The sequence below is a fragment of the Megachile rotundata genome, chromosome 5, assembly GCF_050947335.1.
Source record: "Megachile rotundata isolate GNS110a chromosome 5, iyMegRotu1, whole genome shotgun sequence".
Taxonomy (NCBI): Eukaryota; Metazoa; Arthropoda; class Insecta; order Hymenoptera; family Megachilidae; genus Megachile; species Megachile rotundata.
This window is the reverse complement of record NC_134987.1, coordinates 9,002,241-9,030,099: the sequence shown is the minus strand read 5'-3', so window position 1 is coordinate 9,030,099 and position 27,859 is coordinate 9,002,241. Positions and strand designations below refer to the sequence as shown.

General features: G+C 38.6%; 2 protein-coding genes and 1 long non-coding RNA gene across 7 annotated transcripts in view; 1 reads left to right on the top strand and 2 right to left on the bottom strand.

Annotated features, from left to right (window-relative positions):
• Positions 1-1,941: 1,941 nt before the first annotated feature.
• Positions 1,942-8,546, top strand: LOC100880049 (neither inactivation nor afterpotential protein G). The gene is made up of 9 exons (XM_003705844.3): positions 1,942-2,077; positions 3,650-3,852; positions 4,654-5,013; positions 6,206-6,379; positions 6,480-6,633; positions 6,697-6,818; positions 7,467-7,650; positions 7,711-7,933; positions 8,121-8,546. The coding sequence occupies exons 1-9, from the start codon at positions 1,957-1,959 to the stop codon at positions 8,254-8,256; spliced, it is 1,677 nt and encodes a 558-aa protein (XP_003705892.2). The 5' UTR covers positions 1,942-1,956; the 3' UTR covers positions 8,257-8,546.
• LOC143264484 (uncharacterized) lies at positions 3,438-4,753 on the bottom strand. The gene is made up of 3 exons (XR_013038224.1): positions 4,532-4,753; positions 3,635-3,872; positions 3,438-3,575 (listed from the first exon to the last, which is right to left on the bottom strand). It is a non-coding gene; the product is annotated as an uncharacterized LOC143264484 (long non-coding RNA).
• Positions 8,547-8,681: 135 nt separating the features above from the next.
• chinmo (Chronologically inappropriate morphogenesis) overlaps positions 8,682-27,859 on the bottom strand; it is a 78,989-nt gene continuing 59,811 nt past the window's right edge. For all 5 annotated transcript variants that reach the window (XM_076531913.1, XM_076531914.1, XM_076531910.1 and 2 more), the window contains one exon: positions 8,682-21,836. In XM_076531913.1, coding sequence (XP_076388028.1) covers positions 21,604-21,836 — 233 coding nt within the window. In that variant the 3' untranslated portion in view covers positions 8,682-21,603. The remainder of the gene's footprint in view (positions 21,837-27,859) is intronic.

Genomic DNA, 27,859 nt, shown 5'->3' with positions numbered 1-27,859 from the left:
ATAAAGCAATAAAAGTTTCCTGAAAGCTTTAATAAGGAAAATGAAAAATATGTCATTTTATGGAGAAAATTTGTGGCGCTATCTAGCGGCGGTACTGCGAACTAAACTCAAAAATCGTATATCCGTACACAAGTTATGGGCTCAACTAAAAATTGATTTTCTGGGCTTAATAGGCAAAAAAATGAATAACTTATTCGACAAAAATTGCTTTAAAATGTCTGTAGAAGCATACTACGTCGTCAAAGTTATGACGTATTACTTTTTATATTTTTCCTTAACGCGTGTACGGACATACGATTTTTGAGTTTAGTTCGCAGTACCGCCGCTAGATAGCGCCACAAATTTTCTCCATAAAATGACATATTTTTCATTTTCCTTATTAAAGCTTTCAGGAAACTTTTATTGCTTTATTTTGGTTCCAATGCGATCACATAGCACTTTCTGAGCCTCAGAAGTACTGAAAGTTTGCTAATTTTCGAGAAAATCGCATTTTTATATTTTCGTAGTTCCAACTTTCACCGCTAGATGGACGCCAATTTTTTAGTCCATGAAATGGGCTATTTTTTTATTTTCTTTAATAATGGCCCTAGCAGGCTATAATTATATTCGTTCGATTCCTTAGGCGACAAGGAAAAATTTGTATATCTCAGAATTTCGAAAAAGTCCCTAGTTTTCGAGAAAATCGAGATTCTCTATTTTTGTAGTTCCAACTTTCACCGCTAGATGGACGGCAAATTTTTGGTCCATGAAATGAGCTATTTTTCTAATTTCTTTAATAAAGGTCCTAGAGGGCTGTGAAAGTACTCATTCGATTCCGTAGGCGACAAGGAACAATTTGTATATCTCAGAATTTCGGAAAAGTGCCTAGTTTTCGAGAAAATCGAGATTTTAGTTTTTCGTAGTTCCGCCGCTCGCCGCTAGATGGCGCCACCTGTACCGTTTTGGACCGAATTCGATAAAAATGGATTTTCTGGCTTTATTAGGCATCAAAACGCATCAAACCCTAATAGAAATTTGTTTCTAAATGCCTCAGGGACCATACCACGTCGTCAAAGTGCCGAAATGTTGCACTTTGCATGCGCAGTAGAATTGACATAGGCGGCTCATGTACATATCGCAATACTGACACAAAATAATTAATTACTAATTACCCGAACATTATTTATGAACTTTTATGATCGAACCATGTAAATAATGCATTGTTGACGAGTCTTCAATCATAAAAGCTCATAGACTGTGCTCAGAAAGTGAGTAATTAACGATTTTGCATACTCATTATCGTGTACATTCGTCCTGCGCGCCACCCGCGCTTGCCGCAGAGGAATAATTACCAAAAAACCATATCCCCGTAGACTACTGCAAAATTGAATTTTCCTTGCGCTTATGTACTTGACCTTTCAACATTTTTGTCCACGTTTTTCTCTTGCACCACTCAACCAATTCAACCAAATGACACGGTTGACTATTTTTGCTTTAGCGTAAAATTTACTCATTCGCTCAACATTGTAAGGTTAGACGCGATGCGCTTCAATCAAACAGACCTATTCACTGCATTCATGTATTTGTTGCACTCTTTTATCAAGACAGGATATCAAGAACATTTCATTAAGAATTTAAATAAACCGCATACATGACACTTCACACGTGACATCATATAGATTTTCCAATAAACACCTCGTCCAATAATAAAGATTTATCAAACCTTCTCATAAACCTCAACCCTCGAAATATCTCTCGCAACACCACAAAAAAACTGACGCGTTGCGGGGTTAAAAATGATCACCAGTTACCTGTTTCTGTTGTGACAGTTCATCTCCGTTACTATAAACGACTATCGATTGCCCGAGGAGATACTAATTTAATATATCGGAATTACGTTGCGCCCTGATCGTGGCAGTTTCTCGCAGTTCCGTCATCGATACCGATCGCCACCGTGCTGCAAAAAACTCTCCTACGATGTGGAACTACGTGCTCTTCTCCACGTTGGTGTTAATTGTCTCGTTACTCTATCACTGTTGCTTCAACAGCCCGGTCAGCATTATCGAGCACCCTGACACGCATTACGATTATATAATCGGTAAGTGGAACGTCTGTTCTCGTCGTTTGAAAGTGTCGCTACGGTGCCGCAGTTGTCGTCGAATATGAAGTGGATCATGACGAAAGTGGATCATAACGGAATTAGTTAATCCTTCGATCTAATCATGTGATCGATGCGGATTTGTTTCGCGAACAAATCCGAAAGATTGCTGATGTAACTTGCGATTCGGTTGTACTATTACTGTGTAACATGGAGTGAGGGTTTATTTTGTATGATTTTGTAAAGTTTATATGATTTTCAAGTTTGTATTTTCAGTGATATCGGGAGAATTAATATTAGGGATGTTTTGATTTATTTACAGTTTAGAGATTTGGAGATCTGAGGGTGGAGAAATATAAGGTTCTGTATGTGTCAATATTGAGGTATGAATCTTGGGGTGTATAGATTTAGGGATGCAGAGATTTTAAGGGGTGTAGAAATTTGGGAGTATAGAAATCTAGAGATGTAGGAGTTTGGGACTATCGGATTCTACAAGAATAGGAACTTGGGGGTGCAGGAAATTTGGGAGTATTGGAACTTAGGAATATAGGGCTATGGGGTTGTAGAGAACTAAGAATTTAGGGATCGAGGAATGTAGAGATCTAGGAGTGTAGGGATCTAGAAATTTAGGGACCTAGGGATGTAGGGATCTAAGGATGTAGGGATCTAGGGGTGCAGAGATCTGAAGATGCAGGGATCCTAGGATGTGGGGATTCAAGAATGTGGGGATCCAAGAATATGGGGATCCAAGGATGTGGGGATCCAAGAATGTGGGGATCCAAGGATGAGGGGATCCAAGGATGTGGAAATATAAGAATGTGGGGATTCAAGGATGTGGAGATCCAACGATGTGGGGATCCAAGGATGTGGAAATGCAAGAATGTAGGGATCCAAGGATGTGGGGATCCATGGATGTGGGGATCCAAGAATGTGGGGATTTAAGGATGTGGGGATCGAAGGATGTGGGGATCCAAGGATGTAGGGATCCAGGGTTGTAGGGATCTAGGGACGTAGAGATCTGGAAATGTGGAAACCTAAGGATGTGGAGATTTGCAGACATGAAAACCTAAGGATGTAGGGATCCAGGAATTTAGAGATCTAGGGATGCAGAGATCTGGAGATGTACGAATCCATATTTCTAGAGATTTAGGGATGCAGACACTTGGAGATGTAGATATCCAAGGGTGTAGAAATCTTGAAATCCAGAAACTCAGAGATACTCATAAATAACCACCCAAAATTTCCAAATTTCCAATTTCCCAAATTTCTCAATTTCACCATCATCTACCTCCACTTTCAAAAACTTGGAAACCCCTATTCTTAAAAAATTTCTAAATATATTAAGATAAATTTCTTCGTGTCTCTTCAGTATCTGCACAGCAGTATAGTATGCCACCGATGACCCTCGGTATTCACCGCGTTAAAGTACACTTTAATACCGTTTGAAACTTTGAGTCGCCCTCAGACCCTTGATAAAGCACGATTTAATCCTGGAAGCCTGAAACGGTATCAATTGTGAAAATTGGAATTATGAAAGGTTGAATAACAGTGATATACCTTTTGTTTCCGAAGTTGGTGCTGGTACTGCTGGTTGTGTAGTGGCGTCACGACTTTCCGAGGCATTAAACGTTACGGTGCTGTTGGTCGAAGCTGGAGGATATTTCGGATGGGTCTCCAGTGTTCCAATTCTGGCGCCCATGATGCAGGGAACTGAAGTCGATTGGTCTTATTCGACGGAGCCGCAAATGTTCTCTTCGAGAGGTCTATTGAATCATGTGAGCACATATTCTATATACTAAAAACATAAAATAATTATATATAAAATAAAATAAGTGTAATCACATTGATATATTTCATATTTTATCAAAAGACAATTCTATAGCTTGATGTTTCTTTAAAACGTAACAAATTTGCAATGCTATATCACCTTCAAAATAAAATAAGTATAAAAATTAATATATTGCATATTTTATCAAAGGACAATTCTACAGCTTGAAGTTTCTTTAAAACGTGACAAATTTGCAATGCTATATCACCTTCAAAATAAAATAAGTATAACAATTAATGTATTGCATATTTTATCAAAAGACATTTCTATAGCTTGATGTTTCTTTAAAACGTGACAAATTTGCAATTTTATATCACCTTCAAAATAAAATAAGTATAGCAATTAATATATTTCATATTTTATCAAAAGACAATTCTATAGCTTGAAGTTTCTTTAAAACATAACAAATTTGCAATGTTATATCACTTTCAAAATAAAATAAGTATAACAATTAATATACTTCATATTTTATCGAAAGACAATTCTATTAAAACATAACAAATTTGTAATGTTATATCACCTTCAAAAAATGACTTTAATAGAGAATATACTCAGTACACATATTTTTATTAATATTATAAAAATTTATAACTGCATTTCTCCAAAATTGAAAACACATACATTACCTTATGCATTCATCAAAATAACAGAGTTCTATCGTTTCATTTATCTTTGTGACGATGATATAATTGTTCACGAACGTCCAAGGGTGGAAAGCGTTGATCGACAAGTTTTTATCGAACCACAGATACAAAAAGTGCCAAAGGGCAAAGGGTTGGGCGGAAGCGGGCAGATGAACTACCTGGTTCATTCCTTCGGAAGGTCGGAAGACTACAAAGCTTGGCCGAAGGGTTGGTCGCACGCCGATTTACTTCCGTACTTTAAAAAGGTGTCCGATATTATGAACGTAATGTCCAGCCCGGAGAAAGAATATTTGGCGGAAGCTTTCCTCATGGCGGAAGAATCGCTCAAGTTGAATAATGTGACTCTACAAAGAGGCTTATACACCACCAAAAGAGGATCACGGTGGAGCACGTTCACCGCGCACTTGCAGAATGCCTGGAACAGAAACAACTTGCATATTTTGATGAACACGTTGGTCTCCAAGGTAAGATTTTTATTGTCTCAATTTTCTATTTATTACAATTTTGGAATTTTGGTATGTTGGAATTCTACAATGCTGGGTTTTGCAATGTTGGAATTTTGGAATTATAGGAATGTGAAAATCTGGGGGGTTGAAAGTGTAGGATGTTGGGATTTTGAGACCTTTAAATTGCAAGACTAAGGCTTTGCGATTTTTTTAATTTTGGAGCTAAACAATTCTGCAATGTTGGAATTTTTGAATTATAGGATTGTGCAAAATTTGGAGGGCAAAATGCAGGGTATTGGAATTTTGCAATTTTGGAATTATAGGATTGTGCAAAATTTGGAGGGCAAAATGCAGGGTATTGGAATTTTGCAATTTTGGAATTTTAGAATTATAGGATTATGAAAATCTGGGGGGTTGAAAGTGTAGGGTGTTGGGATTTTGGGACCTTTAAATTGCAAGACTAAGGCTTTGCGATTTTTTTAATTTTGGAGCTAAACAATTCTGCAATGTTGGAATTTTGGAATTATAGGATTGTGCAAAATTTGGGGGGCAAAATGCAGGGTATTGGAATTTTGCAATTTTGGAATTTTAGAATTATAGGATTGTAAAAATCTGGGGGGTTGAAAGTGTAGGGTGTTGGGATTTTGGGACTTTTAAATTGCAAGACTAAGACTTTGCGATTTTTTAATTTTGGGGCTAAACAATTCTGCAATGTTGGAATTTTGGAGTTATAGGATTGTGCAAAATTTGGGGGGCAAAATGCAGGGTGTTGGAATTTTGCACTGTTGGAATTTTGCAATCTTGGAATTTTAGAATTGTAGGATTGTAAAAATCTGGGGGGTTGAAAGTGTAGGGTGTTGGGATTTTGGGACTTTTAAATTCCAAGACTAAGGCTTTGCGATTTTTTTAATTTTGGGGCTAAATAATTCTGCAATGTTGGAATTTTGGAATTACAGAATTGTGCAAAATTTGGGGGGCAAAATGCAGGGTGTTGGAATTTTGGGACTTTTAAATTCCAGGACTGAGACCTTTCCACTCTTTCAATTTTGTAACTAAATAATTTTGCAACATTGAAATTGTGTAACATAGAAATTTTGAGGGATTGATATTTTATTTCATTAACGAAACATAATTACAATTGTGCAAAAATTATGAATCAAAGGCTACTTGATTCGTCATTACTGACTGAAATGCATCTATAATTTTGTAGATACTTTTCAAAGAGAACTCAAGCGTGGAGGGTATCAAGGTGGTCTACAAAGATGGATCGATAGGAAAAATCTTCGCCAGAAAAGAGGTGATCCTCTGCGCCGGAACTCTCAATACTCCTCAATTACTATTACTCTCCGGCATCGGACCGGCCGAAGATCTTGACAAACTTCAGGTAATCTGAAAAATTCCTTTAAAATATCCTATTCATAATATCTTGCTTCTTCCTTTATACAAAGCTATATAAATGTAAGAATAAAGAAGGATGTTTGTAGATACCAGTGGTGAGGAACGTTTCAGAAGTGGGCAAGAATCTGTTCGACCATTTTATGCTTCCGATGTACGTTACACTCGAGGCAAAAGTGAGCATAACTTTACTGAAGCTACAAACTCTTCCCGAAGTGCTCAATTACTTCATCTTTGGAAGAGGTGACTAAAATAGCGTCTCAATTATGGTACTTTCGTTGTAATATCGTGATTCTGGTTTTTAAGGATGGCTTGCGACTAACGGTATAATGGCGGCTGGTCGTGCGAATAATAGCGGTGTTATGCTTTTTGGGCTGGCCACTGCTGATGAGACGCTGCTGAAGTCCTTAGCTAATTACAAAACTGAGGTACTGATCATTTATTAAAAATTAACTGATAAGCCTCTCTACTTCTTTCTACTTTTACTTTTTTTCTATTTGATCATTTATTCGAACAATCTAATACGAGCGTGCAATGGAAACTTTTCTATAAATCTTGTCTTGAATTTTCTCTTCTGTCGCACGAAAAAATTACACGTAAAAATTAAATGTACATACTAAATGAAAAATCAGTACAATTAAAAAATTCTGTTTGAAATCTTGTCTTCAATTGTCTCTTCTGTTGTAGGAAAAAATTACACGTAATAATTAAACGCATATACTAAATGAAGCATCAATACAATTAAAAAATTCTGTTTGAAATCTCGTTTTGAATTTTCTGTTTTGTTGTATGAGAAAATTACTCGTAACAACTAAATGTACATATTAAATGAAAAATCAGTACAATTAAAAAATTCTGTTTGAAATCTTGTCTTGAATTTTCTCTTCAGTTGTAGGAAAAAATTACACGTAATAATTAAACGCATATACTAAATGAAACATCAATACAATTAAAAAATTCTGTTTGAAATCTCGTCTCGAATTTTCTCTTCTCTTATACGAAACAATTACACGTAACAATTAAATGCATATACTAAATGAACAATGAATGCAATTAAAAAATTCTGTTTGAAACAGCCTTACAGAGCATTCTATCCAACGTACAATAACATTACGCAGGAAGGTTGCTTGTTTCTGACGTATTGTCTGCAACCAAAGAGCCGTGGTACCGTTTCATTGAGATCTACCAAGATTCGTCATCACCCGAAAATCGATCCTGCCTACCTTGAAAATTACGACGACGTTCTATGCACCCACCAAGGTAAATGAACCTAACGTTCTTGCGTGAATTTCTTTCGCGTGACGAGTCTTCATTTTTCAGCCTTGAACTTCGTGATTCAGATGATCGGGACGAAACAATTCCGTGATTACGGCGCGAAAATTCATCATCCCGATTTAGCAGAATGTCGACACTTGCCGCAAGACTATCGAGATATAGAATATTCCGAGTGTGCGATGAGAGTCGGTGGTCTAACCACTCATCATCTGTGCGGCACCTGTAGAATGGGCGCCGACGATAATTCGGTTGTCGACGAAAATCTGCGGTAAAGTCTTCATTAATTATGTATAATTATGTTGAATAAGAAGCATATTTTAATAATTTAAATATTTTTTCGAATAATTATATTGACATTATTGTGGCTGCTCTGATTTTTTAGAATTTTAAAAGTTCTTTCAAACTGACACTAATATATGATACTGTACTTTAATTAATTTTGTATTTTACTTCAGAGTGAGAGGAATTAATGGACTTAGAATAATAGACGCCAGCGTGATACCATCTCCCATTTCCGGAAATCCAAACTCTGTCATAATCGCTATGGCGGAACGAGCCAGTGATTTGATCATTGGTCGCACATCCGAGTAGACTAATTAATTATGATGTAACAGAGGACGATATTAAAAAATTCAAGCATTTAAAAAATTAAACTATTTTATAAGTTAAATGCATTCATTGTTTAATTTCGCAACTATAATCTTCACTCAGCTAACTTGCAAAATTGTTTAAAAAAAGAAACGACACACTTTTGTATCTTTTAAATACGATACTAATAAAAATAATCAGAAAACACTTATCTTAATAAACTCAACATACATTTATATCTTATAAAATTATATTTATAACAATTTGTGAATGGGCAAGAATTTTTGTTATTATCAAAGATAAAAATAAATCATGTAAATTATAAATTGGACTTGAATAAATTACATGACTTACAATAAATGTAATATTTAATTTACTATAACTTGGAGAAAAGGAACGAGAGGGTAGGTTAGGAAATAACATGTAGCTAGATTTTTTGTAATTTATAATTAATGGTAAAGTTTTCTTGTTTTACAGTAATCGAACAGTTATTAATAGTCTAATTAAATTTCGATTAATTTTTATACAAACAAAAAAAGAGGGTGAGTTACACTCAAACTCGGCGGTAGCACGAATCCCTGCCACCCTGCTGTTCGCGTTCGGAGAAAAAGAAAAAGAAAAAATCGTAACTTCGCGTTTCTTTCGCCATTTCATATTTTTCTTTCGTTCCACGATTCCCAACTTTCGACGTGTTCCTGATTCCAGTGCGGAATCTCAGAAGATGGCAGAGTTTCGACTGATTACTCCATCGTCGCGCTTGTTCTCATTCTCTCCTTCTCTGTCATTCGCACACGCTCTCCACCTCTTTTACTGTTCGCGCATTTCCATGTTTGGCGCAGAAACGCGTTTTACACGAAAAGCAACATCGAAACGCCGGAAACGAGTTGCAACGTTTTCACGAAGTCCCCTCGTTTTTCGCGTACATAAATAAAAAGAATTCGGTGAACTTTTTCGTCGACACGAACAGAAAATGAAAACGCAACTACACGTGGCTCGCAAGCTCCGTTCCAAGCTCGAGGTGCGCCGATTTTGGCGCCCCTTTGTGTCCCTCTTTCCCTCCTTCTTTCTCGTTATATCGCCCCTATCTATCTCGTCCTCGAAACTTCCTCCCTCGCAACTTACCCAATATAGTCGTAACGCAAAACTTAATCTTTCAACTTAAAACAAAAAAAATTGGTAACCACCGTGTCGCTCAGCTCTAAGCGACGCAAGCCAGCATCTCCTCTCCTCCTCTCTCCGTTTCACTCGTGAACAGTGCAACAAGAATAATGTTTAAATGTGCGCCGATTGTCGACGAAGCGAACGACGCGACGCGAACTCGAGTTACTCGCGTTCTTCTCGATTTCCGAAAGATCCTCGGAACGGAAGATTCGATCAAATGATTAAATGATCAAGATACGCGATACAGAGCAAATGAACGAACCGGAATGTTCCCGGTGAGAAAGCAAAATGCCCAATGATTATCTAGCTCGACGCACGGATCGATCGCTTCATCGATTGACCCTCGATCGAATTTCATTCGCGATCGAGAGGAGAACCCGATTCGCGTGGCTTGCACCGCGTCATTCAGCGATTTACGAATCGCTTTCTCCTTTCATTATTTTTTATTTTATTTTTCATTTTTAATCATTCCATTATTTTCATTCACATTTGTGTGTCTGTGTATATATATATATAATATATATTTATTTATTCATTTATTTATTAATATTTTTCCTTTGTCTTCGACGTGGTGTCACATTGCGGGGCGACGAGTTCGGGGCTCCCTTACGACCTAAACAAGTACTCCTTAATATTACATATATATGTATATATATATATATACTCTATCTATTTATATATTTATATATTTATATATATATTCATTTATATTTATATTGAAAAAATGAGTGTACTCTTTCGTTATCAATAGGAATAGTATCGATTAATTTGCAATTGCGTGTAACATAGACGCGTCCAGCGCATAGAAACATAAATAAATAAATATAAACGGATGTTTATTTACATGTACGGATGGCTGAGAAAGGATGACGGGGTTGTCTGATGCTGAGGATGAAGAATTCGGAATAAAAGGATATATCCGATATATTTATTCACGGGAGCTTCCGGCAATTATAGTTTCTCATTTTTTTTATATATATATATTTCTCTCTTTCTATATATATATATATATATACTTTTATGTGTGTGTATATAAATATTTATTATTTACGTATATATTATTTAGATTGTTATCGGTGTTCTCATGGTTGTTTGTCCTTTTCACGTTCTTCCTTAGCAGAGAAAATGGTGACGCGACGTCCAACGGGACGAGGCGGTCGCGTAGAAAAATAATACTTCTGAACGGGATACGAGAAAGAAAAACCGAGAAGGAACCGTGTAAGCATCCATAAAAAATACTACGAATTGTTAATAGTATGAGACACGCAAAAGCTTCCATCGAATTATCTTTATTTGTTATTTTGAACTGAAGTTTGTCAGAAATTTAGAAACCCTATATCAAACATCAATTTACAATAACCAAACATTACATCATGAAAAAAGCGAAAGGTAAATTAGATTTGTAAACGATGAAAAATATTTTTGAAACTAAAAATGAAGTTGAATGCAAATATTTCCATCTTATAGTCTCAAAAAATATTTATAGAAATTGTACACTGTAGATATATCAAAGTAAATGTATTTTGACAATCTGTGACGAAAATAATGTACATAAACGTTCATTTAATTTTACGACAAAATTTTCGCGACAAACTATAACGACATCAATAAATAGCGTCTCAGTGATTATGCAAATTAACGTCGTGAAACAAAGCAGGCTAAAAATGTTACTAAATCTCCTATTTATACAAGTACGATGGAAACTTTTGGACATCTCCGATTAATCCGATGATCTATATGTACGATACAATGCGTGTAGATGCGTGTATGTTTGTATCTGAGGTAGAAGCGGTTTCGTATACACCTATGTACGTATGTATATTAAAATGTGATTGCTCTCACCGTTTGCTCGTTTCTTTGAAGGAAAACGAAGAAGCAGGGAGAAAATGGAGTGATCGAGAAAGGAAAGGAAGAGGAGAGGATTATTTTGGGTAACCAGTGGCGTTTCAATCAGAAAATGCAACCGAACGGATGTCCGAGCTTTTTAAGGACATTTCACTGCGAGAAGGCAGTTTGATTATTTCAAAACTATGCACAAAATATTCGCTTCTGTTTTGGATTTGTCAATATACACGATTTCTACAGAATCTTTTTTCACCCTCGAATGGCGGTGGATCGATTGTGACCCAGATGCACGAATTACGTGCAGGGTAATCGACCAGACACGGTCGAATTTGTGAAAAGCTTTACAACTCGAGGAAAGCTTATTGTTACGAAATGAAAATTCATGAGAAGCGAAGAGCCTGAAATTAAATTGTTGCCATTTGAGAGATTCACAAGTAACCCTTTTAACGACCCTTTTCACGACCGACAGAAATGAAAAATTCCAAAATCCTGGGTTATGGTTTTCTCGATTCGCAGTGAAAGCAGAAACGTAGAAAACGAAATTCAAAACCTTTTTCCTAACCTACGAAATAAAGAAAACATCGTTTTTCAAACGATTCGAATAACTGAAGACTGTACAATACCCTTTCTAAAAGTAATCTACATCTTGTATATATGTACATATATATAAACTAACAACGAATAAGAAAGAAGAAACCGTATTTTGTTGTTTCTCTGAACGAAAAAAAGAAGGAGTAAGGAACAACAAGAAAAATGGCGGGAAACTGAACGTTTCTCGAGACCATTCCTGATAACGTTCGAGAAGAAAAAGAAGTTCGAAACATTCGTCCGGCAACGAAACACCACGTAACAAAACAACCAACAAAGAACAAACACATTTCAACAAGAACAATAACCACAAAAATGGTGCTTGCTGGTTGGCGCGCGGGAAATTCAAAAAGGTGAAAGGTCTGACGCGTCTGAGATGTGGAGGAGGAGAGTCGAATAGATTGTTCAGCGGTGCTGAGAACAGAGACGAAGAAAAATTATGCTCAGATCGAAAAAGTACGTCCATTGAAAGAGGAATGCGTTCCTCGTTTCTGAAACGTTAATCGTCTTCCTGTTTTCTCTCTTTCTCTTCAGGTGGACTCCTGCTACTTCCTCTTGTTTAACCCATTAATATCCAAATTTTCTGATCGAGGGATTTAAATAATATTGATATTAGGTGATTTAGTAAAGTTCGAAATTTCGTGATTTTTGGAAAAGTTAGAAGTTAGGAAACTTGAAAATTAGCAAAAATATTAATAGCCTAATTGCAAGTATTTCTAATAAAGAATTAACGTAAAAAATACTATATTTTGAATTTTTGGAAATTAATGGGTTAAAACAGTGATTCAATGATACTCCTCTTTGCTCTGTCACGATCAACAAAACACAAAGAGCAAAATTCGAAAAATAAAAGAATGAAGATGATCGAAGATGAAGAGAATCCCTCATACACTTACATACGTAATTAACATATTTGTGCGTAATATAGCAATCATCGAATTCCACGAAATCGATGACCATCGTCTCTTAACATTAATCATTACACGTCGAAAAGAGAAAGAGAGAAATAGACGGAGACAATTAGAAAATGGCGTAACAATACACCAAATGATCCCTACTATACACTCAACTATTGCATCGCTTGATTATTGATTTATGTTATTAAATCTTATCGACTATTATACTTTGTAGTTTGTACTTGGTTTTCATATTCCTGAGAAAAGGACTCGTGGCACGGATGGTCGTTCACAAACGACCAATCCCCGTTTCGAATTTATTCTGTTAACTATCATCTGCGATTTATTTTTTTTTCGTACGTCATCGTCATCGTCGTCGTCATTTTTTCAAAATCGACGGATTGTGCCTCTGAGACGATTCTATCGTAAAATACCGATTTAACTGTGCGTTATGTACAGAGATTTATAAGTTTAATTCTTTTTTGTTTCCTTTCTGCACCCTGTATGTTTTACTGTGTGAGGTAGCATTTGTACTAGTATGTGACGAAGTATTGTGATCCGTTATTGTGACGGTCGACGACAGGAAGTGCATCCGTGGATCGGTCCCGGAAGGACTCGAGCTCGTATCTGGCAGTGTCGAGTTTCTCCAGTCTTTTACTTTTCTCTATTTATTAGCGCGTTGATTGTCACAGTTGATTAGAAAAATTTTATTAATATGATGTACCTGAATACACTGATTGTCGTGGATCGAATAACAAATTCATTAAAAACAAGAAAATTTTGAAGTAGTATTATAAACTACTTCGATAACAATATAAGTTTGTTTTCTCAATTCTTAAATTTGCCAATGAAATATTTTTGTAGACTTCACAATTAAATTCACTTTCATGTTCTAATTTTACAAAGTTAATATTTGAGCACCCTCTGTACTCATAGTTGATTACATGAAATTTATTGATCTATTAATTTGTTAAACTTGAAAGATAAGAAAGGTAGTATGACTTCCTTGACAATCAAGATGTTAACATGTTTCAGTTTAAATTTACAAGCATAAGTTTCTTATTCATTGACCTCCGTGACAACCAACGCATGCGACAAAATGGACGATCTTGTTTTCGAATAATCGCAAAGGTACCATTCTATCTATTGACCATTAATCTCTTAAAAAAAAACAGTCTGTATAAACGATCTCAACAATCCTGTAACTATCGTAAACTATTGCGAGTTATTTGGTATAAAATACGATCACATGGACAGTCATTGAATAATCAGTTCTGTGGCTCCACGGAGGAAGAGGTACACTTAGGATAATAAAACTAGTGAACAAGTTAATCTAAGAGTCTGCTATCGTCCTGAAACTGATATGTAAAGTGTTGTTTCAACCTGTAATTCGCTTAAAGTAATGACCCCTTCCTCCTGGAAACTGTGAAAACATTGTATGTACCCCGTCGAGTGGACAATATTACGCTACGAGTCATCGAGTGTTCACCTCGACATCATTATTTTCTACGTTAAGGGACACATCACAGTACACGGCACTATATTTATAGAATCACTTGCAAACTGGTAAATTGTACGATGGAAATGCGAGAGATTTTCAACGTCCACCAAACGGAATGTACATTCGGGTGCGAGGTAAGCTTTCTTTGAGTAAGAGAGTACTGAACAAAATTTAGAGTGAGAATTAAAAAGTTTGAAAATGATCTAGGAAGAACCTGTGTATAATTAAACATTTTCTGATTTAGGAATTTACGAATTCAAAAGATTGATAACTGGAAGATTTTGCAATTTCCGAGATTTAACCAAGAACATAGGTCCTTGAAAAATAATCTAAAAAGAGCAATAAGTGTTAAGAAATTTAAAACCTAAGCTCTTCTCTCTTGATGAAAGAAAGCCTAAGATGCACCCGGCCATACAAGAGCACCTATTATAAGAAATGCGATAGAAATGCAGTAGAATGAGCTTAATAAAAAGTGACGATGAACGAATCCTCGACCAGCCACCGATGCATTCGCCTGTTCGTCCCCCGTTTCAACTATGATATACAAATAATTAGCATTATCGTCATCGTCGTGGTCGTCGTCGATCGTGTTACGTTCTACAGCGTGTATAGTAAGTTTACAAAAATCCTTCACATTTTCTCTTGTATCCGTAATCGCGTTTCTATCGTTTTACCCCTTAACATTAGTTTACTTTGTACTATAAGTCGCGGCCGCTCGAAACCATATCGAGGGTCGCACGCCGCCAAAATCGAAGCCCCGCCCTGCGACAATATGAGCCCTACCGTTTACAATAATTAATCGTTAATCGTTATTATTATTATTCATCTTACCGCGAAAGGTTCGTTACACGTTCTCGATATATCGCGTGTCTCTCTCGGTGTACGTGTGTATGTATGTGTGTCTCTTGTGTATACGTTCTTTTTTTTTTTAAGTTTTTTCCTTTCATCAATGTTTAAATATGCATAATGCGTGCGTGATACATGTACTATACAATCATTATCAACTATGGTATAGTACTATTTATATACTATACGATGAATCAAACAGTATAGAGCAGTTGCAGGTGCAGCGATAACATCGACCCTCCTTCGCGATTCGCGAGCACCCAACCATCTCCTTCTTCTTTTCGACCATTTTGTTTTCCCTTTTATTTGCCCGCGACTCCGTTATCCGAATACTAGCGACGAAGGATTACCATCTCTTTTTTTACTCGTTTTTTTTTTCACTTTTTAAATCACGGAAAGCCCGTTTACACCGGGAGTCTCGGTCGCGCATTCGAGCACCAACGCTTTGCCGACAATTTATGGTCTACCTTTAATTACCTCGATTAATTTTCGATTCTCTCGACGCTTGACGAGCGACGCCCGCGCAACGGTCGACGGACCCACCGGTGTAAAGCTTGCCTCGCCAAGCTGTGTCACACACGACATCTATAAAGGATTTTCAATCCGTAAAACACATATTATAGAAACAACATGCAACATTTTATCCTACGCCGTGATACAATAATGGTACATACGTGTATGCGTACGGCCTCGCGTGGCTTCGTAACGTGGATATATGCACGCGACGTGTACGCACGTATCGCGCCCTTTCTATGTGTGTACTATGTGCGTGAGTGTATACGTGTGTACGTGTCTGTGTGTATATGCGTTGCACTCTGGGATACGGTCGGACAAAATTCAACAACGTGCAAGAAAAAGGAAAACGATAAACCACCTTCTCGAGGTGTGTACAATTTTTGAAATTCGAAGCGTTCTTCAGCCACACACCCGAGGAATTATGAACGAGTATTCGTTGCAAACGTGCAGTCACGTTCGAAAGGATTTTGCGGTTACGATATAATTAAGGATTCTCCCAATCGAAAGGTGAGTTCTTTGTCCCAATTCCGTGTCGACCATCTAAATATATACCCATCATTCGCCTCTACACGCTCCACTCTTTGTTCATCCTACATATACATATGTACAGTGTACGCTATGGTGTGAAGTAGACTTTGCTTAAGAGTAAATGTAGAACTCTAGGGAATTCCAGAATGTTTCTAGAAACGATTCCGAGATCTAGAGAATCCTAAGTAATCAGTGGGAGATTGTGAACAATTTTTAGGAAATTTGGAATCTGCAAAAATTTTGGGCGCAGTGATGAATTTTAGAAAATTGAAGAATCATGGAAATTCTGAAGAAATTCTAGGAATTTAGAGAATCCCAAGAATTCTGTGGAAATCTGAGGAATTGTAAAGAATTTTATTGGAGTCTAGGGAATTCTAGAAAATCCTGTGGAGAACTTCACGAGAGCTTAAAGGTACCAAAATGAAAGAGGTTAGATGTACCTTGGATACCGTACTGAGAAATTTTAAATGTACCTAGAGTCCCCTAGTGAGAAAGCTGAAGTATCTGATGAGTCATAGAAAATTCCAAGAATAAGTAATTCACGAAGAGGAAAATTTAGAGTCTGCACTTCCCAAGAAAAGCCTACGTCATACCCCAGTGTACACGCGTGCACCCCTCCGTTTTTTGTTACTAAGCAACTAAAGAAACTTGCGAGACCCCAAAATGTTCGCGCGAACGGTTCACCTCGGCCTCTAGTCATCCCAAACATTACCTAAGAGGAATTAAAAAAAAAGAATATGCTAAAGAAAAGTGTAAACTTAACGCTAAGAGTTGCTCGTACGACTTAAACATTATCGATCATATTTGTTCCGATTATCATCGCTTCTGCTTGGCAGAGTAGCCGAGGACAAAAATAACATGTTCGACTTAATTTAACAAAAAAGAAAAGAAAATTAACAAGAAAAAAGATTCGACCGTCATACGTGATTACTAGCTTATTTACACCCGCGTACGCGTGTTACTCGGCCGTGTGCGACGTATCCCATGCGTGTTTAGCGTGTGTATGTGGTATCCACGTGTCTCTACGTGTACGTGTGCGTGTATGTTCCTAGTATCATCACATACGTAAACGACACATAACACTTTTTTTTTGAATAATCCCTTTTACCGCAGCATCCTCGATCCTCCCTCTATGACTAATTTTTTCACGTCGTCTAAAATGTTTCGAAGACCATCCTCGATAAAAATTCATTCGCAGTGCGCTCGAAAGGATATCGGTATTCACCCTCGCGTCCGAATAACAATTTTTCCTCGTACGCTCCGTAGCATTCTGTTTCTTTTTATATTTTCCCATTATTTCTTTTCTGCTCTTTCCATTTGCCAGCTCGTTTCGAAGATTTTTTCCATTAGTGCAACCCCGATCGGAAAACGCGAAATCTGCCGACGAAACGAGCACGTGTGCACGCGACACAATTTCTTCTATTATCTCAGTTTCCACACCCTCTACCAGTTTTATCCCTTTGCGCCTTCTTTTATCCCACAACCCCCTCCGTCGTGCATTACGCCCCCGCGATCGACATTTCTCGCGTGATTTCAAATTTTTCGTTCGTCGTGCGCGAACCGTATCTGTCGCTTTTTCCTTTCTTTGAATTTTCTCCAGGTTTCCTGATAAACAAAAAATCAAAATCGCTATCGCTCCAAAAATCGAACCTCGCTGCTGAACGATGAAATCGCTGTGATTGTTTCTCACCGGATAAACGTGCTTCGAAATCACGCAGTCTAGCACACACACACACATACACTCTCTCGTACGCACACATTCGACCACTCGTGTATCTTATTGTTTCTAGCCGTCAGTTGTACATACGTCGTACGCGCGAGCGCAAAGATGGCGTATCTTGGTTAACGCGTCAAAGATATATTACACTTCGTTACAATATACTTTAATAAAGCTTCAGATTTTCAACGAGGTAATTAAAGATTAAATTAAATGTTAAATCAGATATAAAGACGTACACGGTACGAGGGTTAATATAAAAATTAACAGGTCATTATAATATTAAATTAATAGTAGTGGTGGGTACATTAATATTATCTAAATTAACGCTACATCAGATGTGCATAAGGGTTAACCAAGGGAAGCCATTTCTGCACCCGAGCGTATGCGGCTTTGTAAAAAAAATCGGATCTATTATATTATAATATGTAGAGCTTATATATCACGTGTGACCACGATCTCGATAGTATTTCGCTGGCTGGAAATGTCTCGAACAGCGAGTGGACCCTTTGACAACGTTTAAATAAGATTTGCGTGATCGTTTAGATTACGATGACAGTACGGTGTAACGAAGAGGAATTCCAGCGAAAATCTTCGAGATCTACCCTTCGAAGGGTATAACAGCGGTAGTTCCGACACTAATCAGACAAGTAGTAGCGGCTGTACGGAATGTACAGATGTTAATATCGTGGTCTCTCAATGTTCCCTGTGTTTGTTTTGTCATTATAAAAACGATGAGGTAGTACTGTTATACAAGTGTTTGGCAGAACGCGGGCAAAAATCCCCGCGATTCAGTAGCGTAGAAAAAAAATAAGTAAACGAAAAAAAAGAGAGAGAGAACGAACAAGAACACATGCAACGCGTAATCAAAAAAGAGTACGAAAAAGAAAAAAAAAAGGTACGAAACGGACAAAACATATATACGTTTCACTGTTTCTGCAATAACCTAGCTTGACCATATAAATACTAAATAATTCTCTATTATCTATTGTCTTTGATACCGTACGGTATTCGCGTATCGTTGTGAGATAACTCTTGGTTAAACTTCATCTTCTGTAACGCAACAAAGAGAAAAAAATAAAGAAACAAGAACAGGGGGATGGGCGGGGTTTGGGGGGCGAGTAGAAAAATAAAACGAAGAATCAACGAAAAACACGGTGGAGGGTACAAGAAATAAAGAGAGATAGATAAAGTCTGTAGTAATAAAAACGTGTCAATACTGCAACAAGTAATATCGTGGTGCCATCCTGACTAGGAGTATCTATATATCTATCTATAGGTAATGTAATATAATAACTATTGCATTGATCACATTCTATACAACCGGTCTAGCAATTATCCCTATGCTCTTTGTTCATTTCTGGTCTATTGATTATTATATCCCCTATTATATCTCGACTATTGCTTCGGACAAAAGTCCGTATTAAACATTGTAAACAGGTAACAAAGTGGTAGTGATTGTACGCGTGACTTAACGTGTCACGTTTCGATTTCTCTTGGCGAATGCGTCTCGTTAAAAATACATTTTCTGAACTTGGTTACCATTGCTATTATACGTTACTATCGCGTCATAGGAAATCACGTACTATCACGAGCAACATATATATACATATGTTTAAACTAAATGCACGTATATTCGGCTATATTCGGCTCACGCTTTACGAATGTCACGTAATAACAATGTAAAATCACGTAACTTCGCGTGACGCGATATTAACACCCTAACTTGTATATAAAATGAAGTTATGGCAAAGTAAAATATATTTCGGTGTAAGAGTATTATTTCGTGTGGACATTGAACGCATTCGCCAAGAAGAATCTACACGAGATACAGTAACTCGACAGCCTGTCTGTTCCAGTAATCGTAGTAATAATCTCATAAATCTTTTATAAAACGGTATATCTATACAAAACAAAGATGAGAAAAAATATACGTCTGCATCGGAGTACGGTAAAATGCACCACTCTCTTCTGGATATGTTTTGTGGGTTAGCTTCTTGCTAGGAGACGCTGTCGAGCATCCTAATCTTCCTCAAAGAAAATGGCGATGTACGATTACTAAAAAATTTGCAAGATTTAAAAATTTCAATAGTACCAAGTTGTTCTTCAGTAAAGGGGAGAAACGTTCTTTTAATACACGAAAAATGTAGCACATCTGGTTAAAAACGAAACAGCTCTAAAACGAATTCTAAATCGAATAATCGTCCCGTGCGAACAAGACGTAAACGCCAGCCAAGTGATGGGTCTCGTACATCATCTTTTTCCCTAGGGAGAACTAAGACGCTCGACAACGTACAAACTAAGATGCGATTCTGATCCAGAGTTGTTTGATTTCCCGTGTTTTTGGCACTAACGCGTAAAGTAGATATATCACCCGTGTCTCGACCCTAGGCTCTCGACATCAACAGCAATAATAGTACCAGTTATTCCCTGCGGCATGTCAGTATATAACAGCGTTTAATGCGGCGATGGCATCAATGATGCGATAGTAGTTCGGTAATTCTTAATCCAATGGTAACGTTCAACTATCGAATATACAGTAAAAGGTAGCGGCAGTAAGTAGACACTTTTTTTTCGTTAATTAAACCTATTTTCGCGACGGCGCATGCGCCATTTCGTGCTCGATACCGCGTGTTTCTTGGTACGCAACGAACGTTCTTCCGGGGCGTCGAAACGCGCGGAGTGAATTAACGAAAAATAATTAAAAAAAAAAAAAAAATAGAAGAAAAAAAAGACAGAGAAAACAAAAACATCTATTTCGCTTATTGTATACGATTCACCTGAGATATGCGTCTTTTTTTCTTCGTTACTCTCCTTTCTCTCTTTAGCGTTCGTGAATCCGCGTCCGGTTTCTTCAACGTTCCTCTATCCTCCGGTGTTTCACGCATTGTTTTCTTTCTTTTCTCTACTTCTCTATTTAATTCGCGTTCTTTAAAGCGTTTCTAGTTAATAACTCTTACTCGACGTTGCACTTTCATTGACTAGTTTTGTGATTTGCAGCGTATCCGCGAGCGTGTCCGAGGCGCGACGCGCATAATTCCCTACCTCTGTGCATAGCTACGCGAGCAATCGGACGTCGACGTTTTTCCCGAGCTCCTTTCCTCTTCTGATCCTCCGTGAATTCCATGGATCACCGTGACAATTTTTCCTACACGGTCAACGCCTCCGGCCTCATCCGAATCCGACGTCCATCCTCAACGAAGCGCTGTCGTGCAGGCTTAAAAGGAACTGTGGATCTATAAAAATAGATTCGAAGAGTCAGACGGATCACGGATTAAGAACCGAAACCAACAAGGACGTCGTGTTACGAGGTGAACCCCGAAGAACCACCCTAGGGTTAACATCCTGTCCGTCTGCCATGGATCCATTTCCGTGCAGAAGACCCGGGTAGCTCGCAGTTTAATTGACAACTATTGCGAACGGACCCGGTCAGGATGACCCAGCAGGTCGCGTCGTTCCCTTTGTAGTCCTGTCGTCGAAACGCGTTCTTCGGTTGCTGTCAAACGCAGCGAGGCGAGTTCACGAGGGAAACGACGAATCCAGAATGTCGCGACACGGGATGAGGATGGCGTTGACCGACTACCAAACCGGGAAGGTGGACCTTCCATCTTCCTCGTAATCGTTCGGGTTACTCGATGTCACTCGCGGGTTACTCGAGTAGCCACCGGGCTGCCTCCGTGACGACGACAACGATCACGACGACGATCGTGGCTAAGACGACGACAACGACGATGACGACCACGAGGATGTCGTTACTGCGGCACCGAGTCCGACATCGAATGGTTCGACTGCTGGAACGCCTTCAGGTTCAACTCGGCCTTGTGCTCGCGTGCGATGTGCCGTCTCACCGTGTTGTTCCGCGTGAAGGTCCGCGTACAGAACGGACACGGCACCCTGATACCCTGGTGACGTTGCCGTATGTGGGCCCGCAGATTCGTCTCGTATCCGTACAGTCTCTCGCAGAACGGACACTTTAGCTTCTTGCCTGAAATACGACAAATCGACGTTGTTAGTCATGTTACAGATTTGAGCTACTGTTGGGAGCTGAGAAAATTGCGGTCGAGATGAGAGAAGTAACCTCCACATCGCCTTTTCTCATCCTTCACGCTCTTTGTCTCTACACCATGTTATTTTTTAAACAGTTACGAAAAGTTCATGTGTGTCCATCTAAAATTAACTTATTCTGTGACTATCGGTCAGAGCCTATCTTCTTAGCTCCAGACATCAACGGACTTTATAAACTATAACGTTGAGACAACTGGGTGTGCATATACACATCAAACAGTTGTGGACAAGTGTTTATAAACGACAGCAATGTTTATATTTCATAGAATATTCATTTTATAAAATATTCATGTATTATAGAAGTACTTGTGTTTCAGTATGAAAAAATTATCAATTACATTTGTAATGAAGTGAATGAAAAGAAAATTGGTCATCAGTTCTTTGAACGAGAATGGAGTTCATAGTTACAGGCCAATGGCACCCAGGCGGCCGGCACGTGTAAGCTTGTCGAGAACCGCTGCGATTCCCATCGGTCACGATCGAATCGCATTGAGGGCGGCATTTACAAACGTTAGTATTTTCCTAAGGCCACGGGGAACCATTCATTAGCGCCTAAGGACTGGCATTAAGGGGAATCCACTGTAACCGTTCTCGATTCGTCCCGTTTCTTTCAGAATATCACGAGACCGCTTGAAGAAGGTTCGGTTGTGATTCGAATAATTTTTTTTGTTGATACATTATTTGTTAGTAATAAATACATTAACAATGAAATTACAAAAAGAATTATCAAATTTCATATTTCAAGTTAAACAAAATTTAAGACTTTCTTGAAATGTGAAACAAGGAAATATTGTGAATTATTGTGTCTTCGAATGTTGTCAGGAAGTGTTTAATAACATATTAATATTCATGAAATGCATCGTGAATCAGTTTACAAACGTGACGTGTGAAGGTGCGTCACGATCGATTCACCTTCCGTTGAACTTATGTGACTCATAAGTTGCAATTTTAATGAAAATGCTTATGTAAACTTGGTGGAAAATTAACTTCCGATCTGTGAAATTTCTTAATAAGATTCCAAGATTTCTATATCCACATATGACTATGTGCTTCGATTCGCAGATCCCATATTCCTAGATCTCCAAATTTCTACATCCACATATGATCAAGATAATCACCGCAGATGACAAAAGCCAACAAGTCGTTCATAATGCTACCATACAAAAATAATTGTATCTCAGAAACGATTACCCTTTCAACCTGAGTTTTCCAAGGTTTTTACGCTACGTGCGGTGTGCCTATACCGAATGAATATCGAACGATTTTTCAGCGTTCCATAGGATCGGAGCATCGCAGAAAGAGTAAAGTGGGCCGCGGGGCACGATTTCGTGCAGCTGACTGAAATTCACAAAGGATCGCTGGCGAAACAAAGGCTCGGAATCCGTGAAGAAGTCCTCTTACGTGGAACGGGCCCGAGTGGGGAGGAAATGCGTGAGCCGATGAGACGGAAGCTGAGAAGAAGGGCAAAAACAGAGATCACGAGCAACGGAGAGGATGCTACACGAGCGAGGGAGACGCGTAGAAATTAAAAGGGACGAAAACGAAGAGAGAGGAAGATGATTGAAGGGGAAAAGGGCCCGCGGGGTAGGTACGCCCCTGAGACATGCAGAAACGCAAAACGCCGGTGTCGGCGTTTAAAGAAGCGAGAAAGATCGCTTCCGCGAAAGGATACGCCATCTGCCCTGCCTGGAAATTTTCGGATTCTGAATTTCGCGTGTATCGACGATTATTACGGGACATCCTTCGTCCCCCTTTTTCACTCCCCAGAAATGTATCGAGGAGGCTAATCTCCGACCAACCGGACCGCCCGGTGTGTTTTCGTGTTTAGGCGATCGATTAAATCGCCCGGAGTTCGGACTATCGATAGAGGATAAGTGCGGCTTGCAGTTGACAGATCTCTCGTGTTCGGAGCCTGTTTCGAAATCGTGCTTAAGGACCTTGCTCCTTTTTCTTACCGTGATGGATCGTAACCTCGTCACTCACTTCTTTCGTTTTCATGCTTTTTGTGGAACGAGGGATGTAATTTAGTGGTAACTGCGCATTTTTCTCATGTTTGGTCAAATTTGGTAGTTCAATATTTAGTGAGCATATGTACAAAACTAAACTTTTAATGTGGATTTTATGGACTGTCATGGTATTTGTTTATGAGGCTGAAATCGAATAAAAGTATCAATGTTAAACTTGTGGAAGTTTGACTAATATTTCAACACTTCGTAAGAGTGAATATCTTATATGTTATAAAATAAGTCACAATGTAATGTTTGGTAGTATACGACACGATAATACATGATGCAGCGATGTACAATGTGTCGATATACATATAATATGTCGGTGTACAACTGGTATAAAATGTATCGATATGTGTTGATATACAACTCATCCATATAACACCGATATACAGCGTGCTGATATATGACATGACGATATGCAACGCGTCGATATACAACATATTTGAACACATGCGTGACAATATACAGACATGACATAAAACTGTCTAAAAAATTAACCCTTTACACTATGACTTATTTGTCAGGTGCGTCAGTCAGAACTAATTACAGCTACATTAAAACAGACGAAAAAAATTGAAATATTATATCAATATGTTATTATTCAATTATTGACTATGCAAATTATAATTGGACTTGATCTCCAAATTGGAGCGTATTCAAAATTTCAGTAAAATTGATCACGGCCAAGGTAAGACGCCACGAGTCAGACTCGTCAAAATAGTGCAAGGGGTTAATAATACCATGTTAAAAAAAATATAATATTTCATTACGAATGCAAAGTTTTCATCGATTGCGTGCAGCGACTGCAGTAGAGACGGAAAGAAGCTCGGACAACCTCAGCAGTGTGAGACAGGGGTTTATTTCTAGATAGTCTGGAAGACGGATAATTGGGTGGCGGGATGATAATCAGTCAACGGGTAACTTGCGTAGCTGCAAATAAAAAAAGAACTGCTGGCATGCGTTTGACGCATAGTATTCTTCTGATTACATAACGTCGCGTGTCGCGGTCGATCGACGGCAACGTGTCCCGCGATGCATCCGGCCTTGAATCTTTTCAATCGGTGTAAAAATGTAAAGAAAGAAAAAAAAAGAAAATAAATGTTTCCACATGCATGAACGGGACGAGAATGCAGAAGAAGAGAAACGTTTTCTCTTGCCGATGGTGTAATTTTCGGGAAAAATTATTTTGAGCGTTGCTACATGTGTGCGTGTAACGAAATTCGCGGAAGGTGACCCTGACACGTGCTTGCAGAATAATAATACTGTAACGCCGTGATACGAGCCCCGTAACGATATTGTGCATATAAATAATCGTTTCCTCCGAAAGACTGAAAAATTTCTGTGTTATCGTAAACAAGGTCGCCGCATTCATCGAATTAATTTATGACACAAGTGTATTTTTGAATTCGCTGCGCTCTGCGATATTTCCTTTTCAGATATTCGATTGCACTAATCGTTGAACAATCATTTATTTTCTTTTTCGGTTTCGAAATATCTCTTGTCGCGATACATTTCGGAGAGTTGCAGTAATGCAAACACGATTACGTTTTGTTAAGACGCCTTCGTTAAACGTGCTGCTTCTTATCGTGTAAATACTGATAATGATCTCAATATTTACGTTTCATTTGATCGAAACTCGACGTTTCTTATAATTCATTCTTGTATGTTTCAATAAAGTTCAATACCCATAAAAACGAAGAATTTCTAACCTTGCTTCAAACAGGCTAAAATTGTTCAAGTACTCTATTGGAATAATTCATGGAACTCTCATTCATGTTTGGAGTCATTCATTTTCCATAGCATATTATACATTGAGTTACCATGTATTATATTTGTAGCTGAAATTACCGTGCTTCATACACATATCAACATATGTGGAATTTCGTCTTATATTGTTACACATGAAATTACAAGTGACCACTCATAAACTGACTACAGTTGCAATAACCAGTTGCAATAACCAATCAGCAATAATGGTTTATACCAGCACTCGTCACACTAATACGGTCATAATCGGAAAAAATTGATTAACAGAACTAATACGTTCAGTTCCTCGAACGAGAAAAATCTCGAAACGATGCTATAAATCGATGGGAAGTACGGCATTTCCGAATCGGCCTTCGATTTCTTGTGCGTGTTCGAGCGAAGGGCCGATGCGAGGAAATCCCGCAACAGTTCGCGTCCGGTCGGCTCCGAACTGCGTGGACTTAACAGAGAAAGAAAGGAAGAGAGAAAGAAAGAGGGGAGAAAATGGAAAGGTTCAGTTACGAGACGCAGCAGCCTCCAAGGTCTTCCCCTTCCATCCTCCGGGAAGGCTTGACCCTATAGCTCCCTTTTCGGTTGAATGGATCGAACTAACGAATAACATAAAGAAAGCACCGATACAGCCCTACGACAACTCGCAGCGGCTTCGCAACGATCGATCGATCGCCATTGGATAACGTCAATCTTATATGTGGAATTTTTACCCCGGATTCATCCGATGGAACGTTTTTGTCAGCTACCGCTTCTCAGCTGCGTGACATCTTCAAGATTCTCTTCCTTTACAGGTTTCGAAACCCAGTTGCTTTTCGCGTTATCGTCGCGGATGTTCGTGGGTGGATATCATTTAATATGGGCAAAATTTGCAGATTTCTTAGATAGTTAAATGTAGAAATTTTTACTGTAAGGGTGAAATATGTACATGTCAAGGTTACATCCTAGATTCCTATTCCGGAAAATTTTCATGCACCTAGATTTCCTATATTCCAAGAAAAGACATCTTGTCACAAAGTGCGTCGTAAGTAGCAAAACTCAAATTTGTTATACATCGTATGTATGTACATCGTGATTGCACCGAGTGCTTCATAAGATACGAGCTTCAAAAATAATCTGCCGTGATTAGACAAGATAAATTTCTGCAACTTATTTGCAATGTTGTATATTACACAGCTTATCAATCAGATAACCATTCTTGAATTTTAAGTGTACAAAACAATTTATAGCTACGCCATAAATTATCGACATCGAATTTAACTTATATAAGTTACCAAAAGATGTGTGTAGATGCAGCAAATCGTGTGTGATGTCTCCCAATATTTCACGAGATCTATCTCAATATATGATATACATTTTACCAGACATCTTCACATTTTCCACGTGTATCTGGTCCAAGAAATTCGTGACGAATGAAATCAAATTCACCGAGCGAGTTCTGCATCGACACAATCCTGGTCACCTGGTAGAAATAGTCCGAGTGTGAACGTTGATGACATAACTCGAAGAGCGAAAATAAAGATCGTAGGGCACACGTGCGATGGATAAAACGGTTCCGTCTCGTGGGAAATCTGTAGGAATCCGAACATCAGCTCCGTTGCGATCCAGAAAAGTTGTCTGTTCGCCGCATTTCCACGCTCTGAGATCCAGGGTAGGGCGATTTGACGGATGAATACGCTCCATCGCGTAGGAGCGTGGATCGCCACACAGTCCTTGACACATTTCGTTCGGTGGCGCCAAATTGGTCGTCGTCGACTGGGCGGCAGTCTGTCCGATCATTCGGAACAAATCGGAGAAGAAACAAAGGAACATCGGTCAAGGGACGAAGAAGAAGCTGAAGAATCGAGCCGGGGATAACGAGGGAAATTTTCCACGATTTAATTCGACGTCCGAGGGCAAAGGTGAACGAAAAATCAATGACACGGGGTAGCGTGCGTTCTGACCCTGAATCAAAGGAAACCTCGTCCCTTCTCTTCTTAGAGATCTCCACGAACCCGTGCAAGGGATGCCAACCCTCGATCGGAGGAAACCATAACCTGCACAACGGTCCACTTCCGAATCGAAATATAACTATTCAGCTCCCTCTGTGCTCTTGTTTCTGCCACTTCCGTGCTCGCGTCGCCTCGCATGTTTTCACTCTCGAGACGTGTTTAACCTTTGACCGGGGTTTAATAGACCC

Excerpts from the sequence above, each read along its gene's own strand:
- LOC100880049 (XM_003705844.3), top strand. The coding sequence starts at position 1,957 with ATGTGGAACTACGTGCTCTTCTCCACGTTGGTGTTAATTGTCTCGTTA. Across the intron at positions 2,078-3,649 it reads GCATTACGATTATATAATCG|TTGGTGCTGGTACTGCTGGT; the intron begins GTAAGTGGAACG and ends TTGTTTCCGAAG. Across the intron at positions 6,634-6,696 it reads TTACTTCATCTTTGGAAGAG|GATGGCTTGCGACTAACGGT; the intron begins GTGACTAAAATA and ends CTGGTTTTTAAG.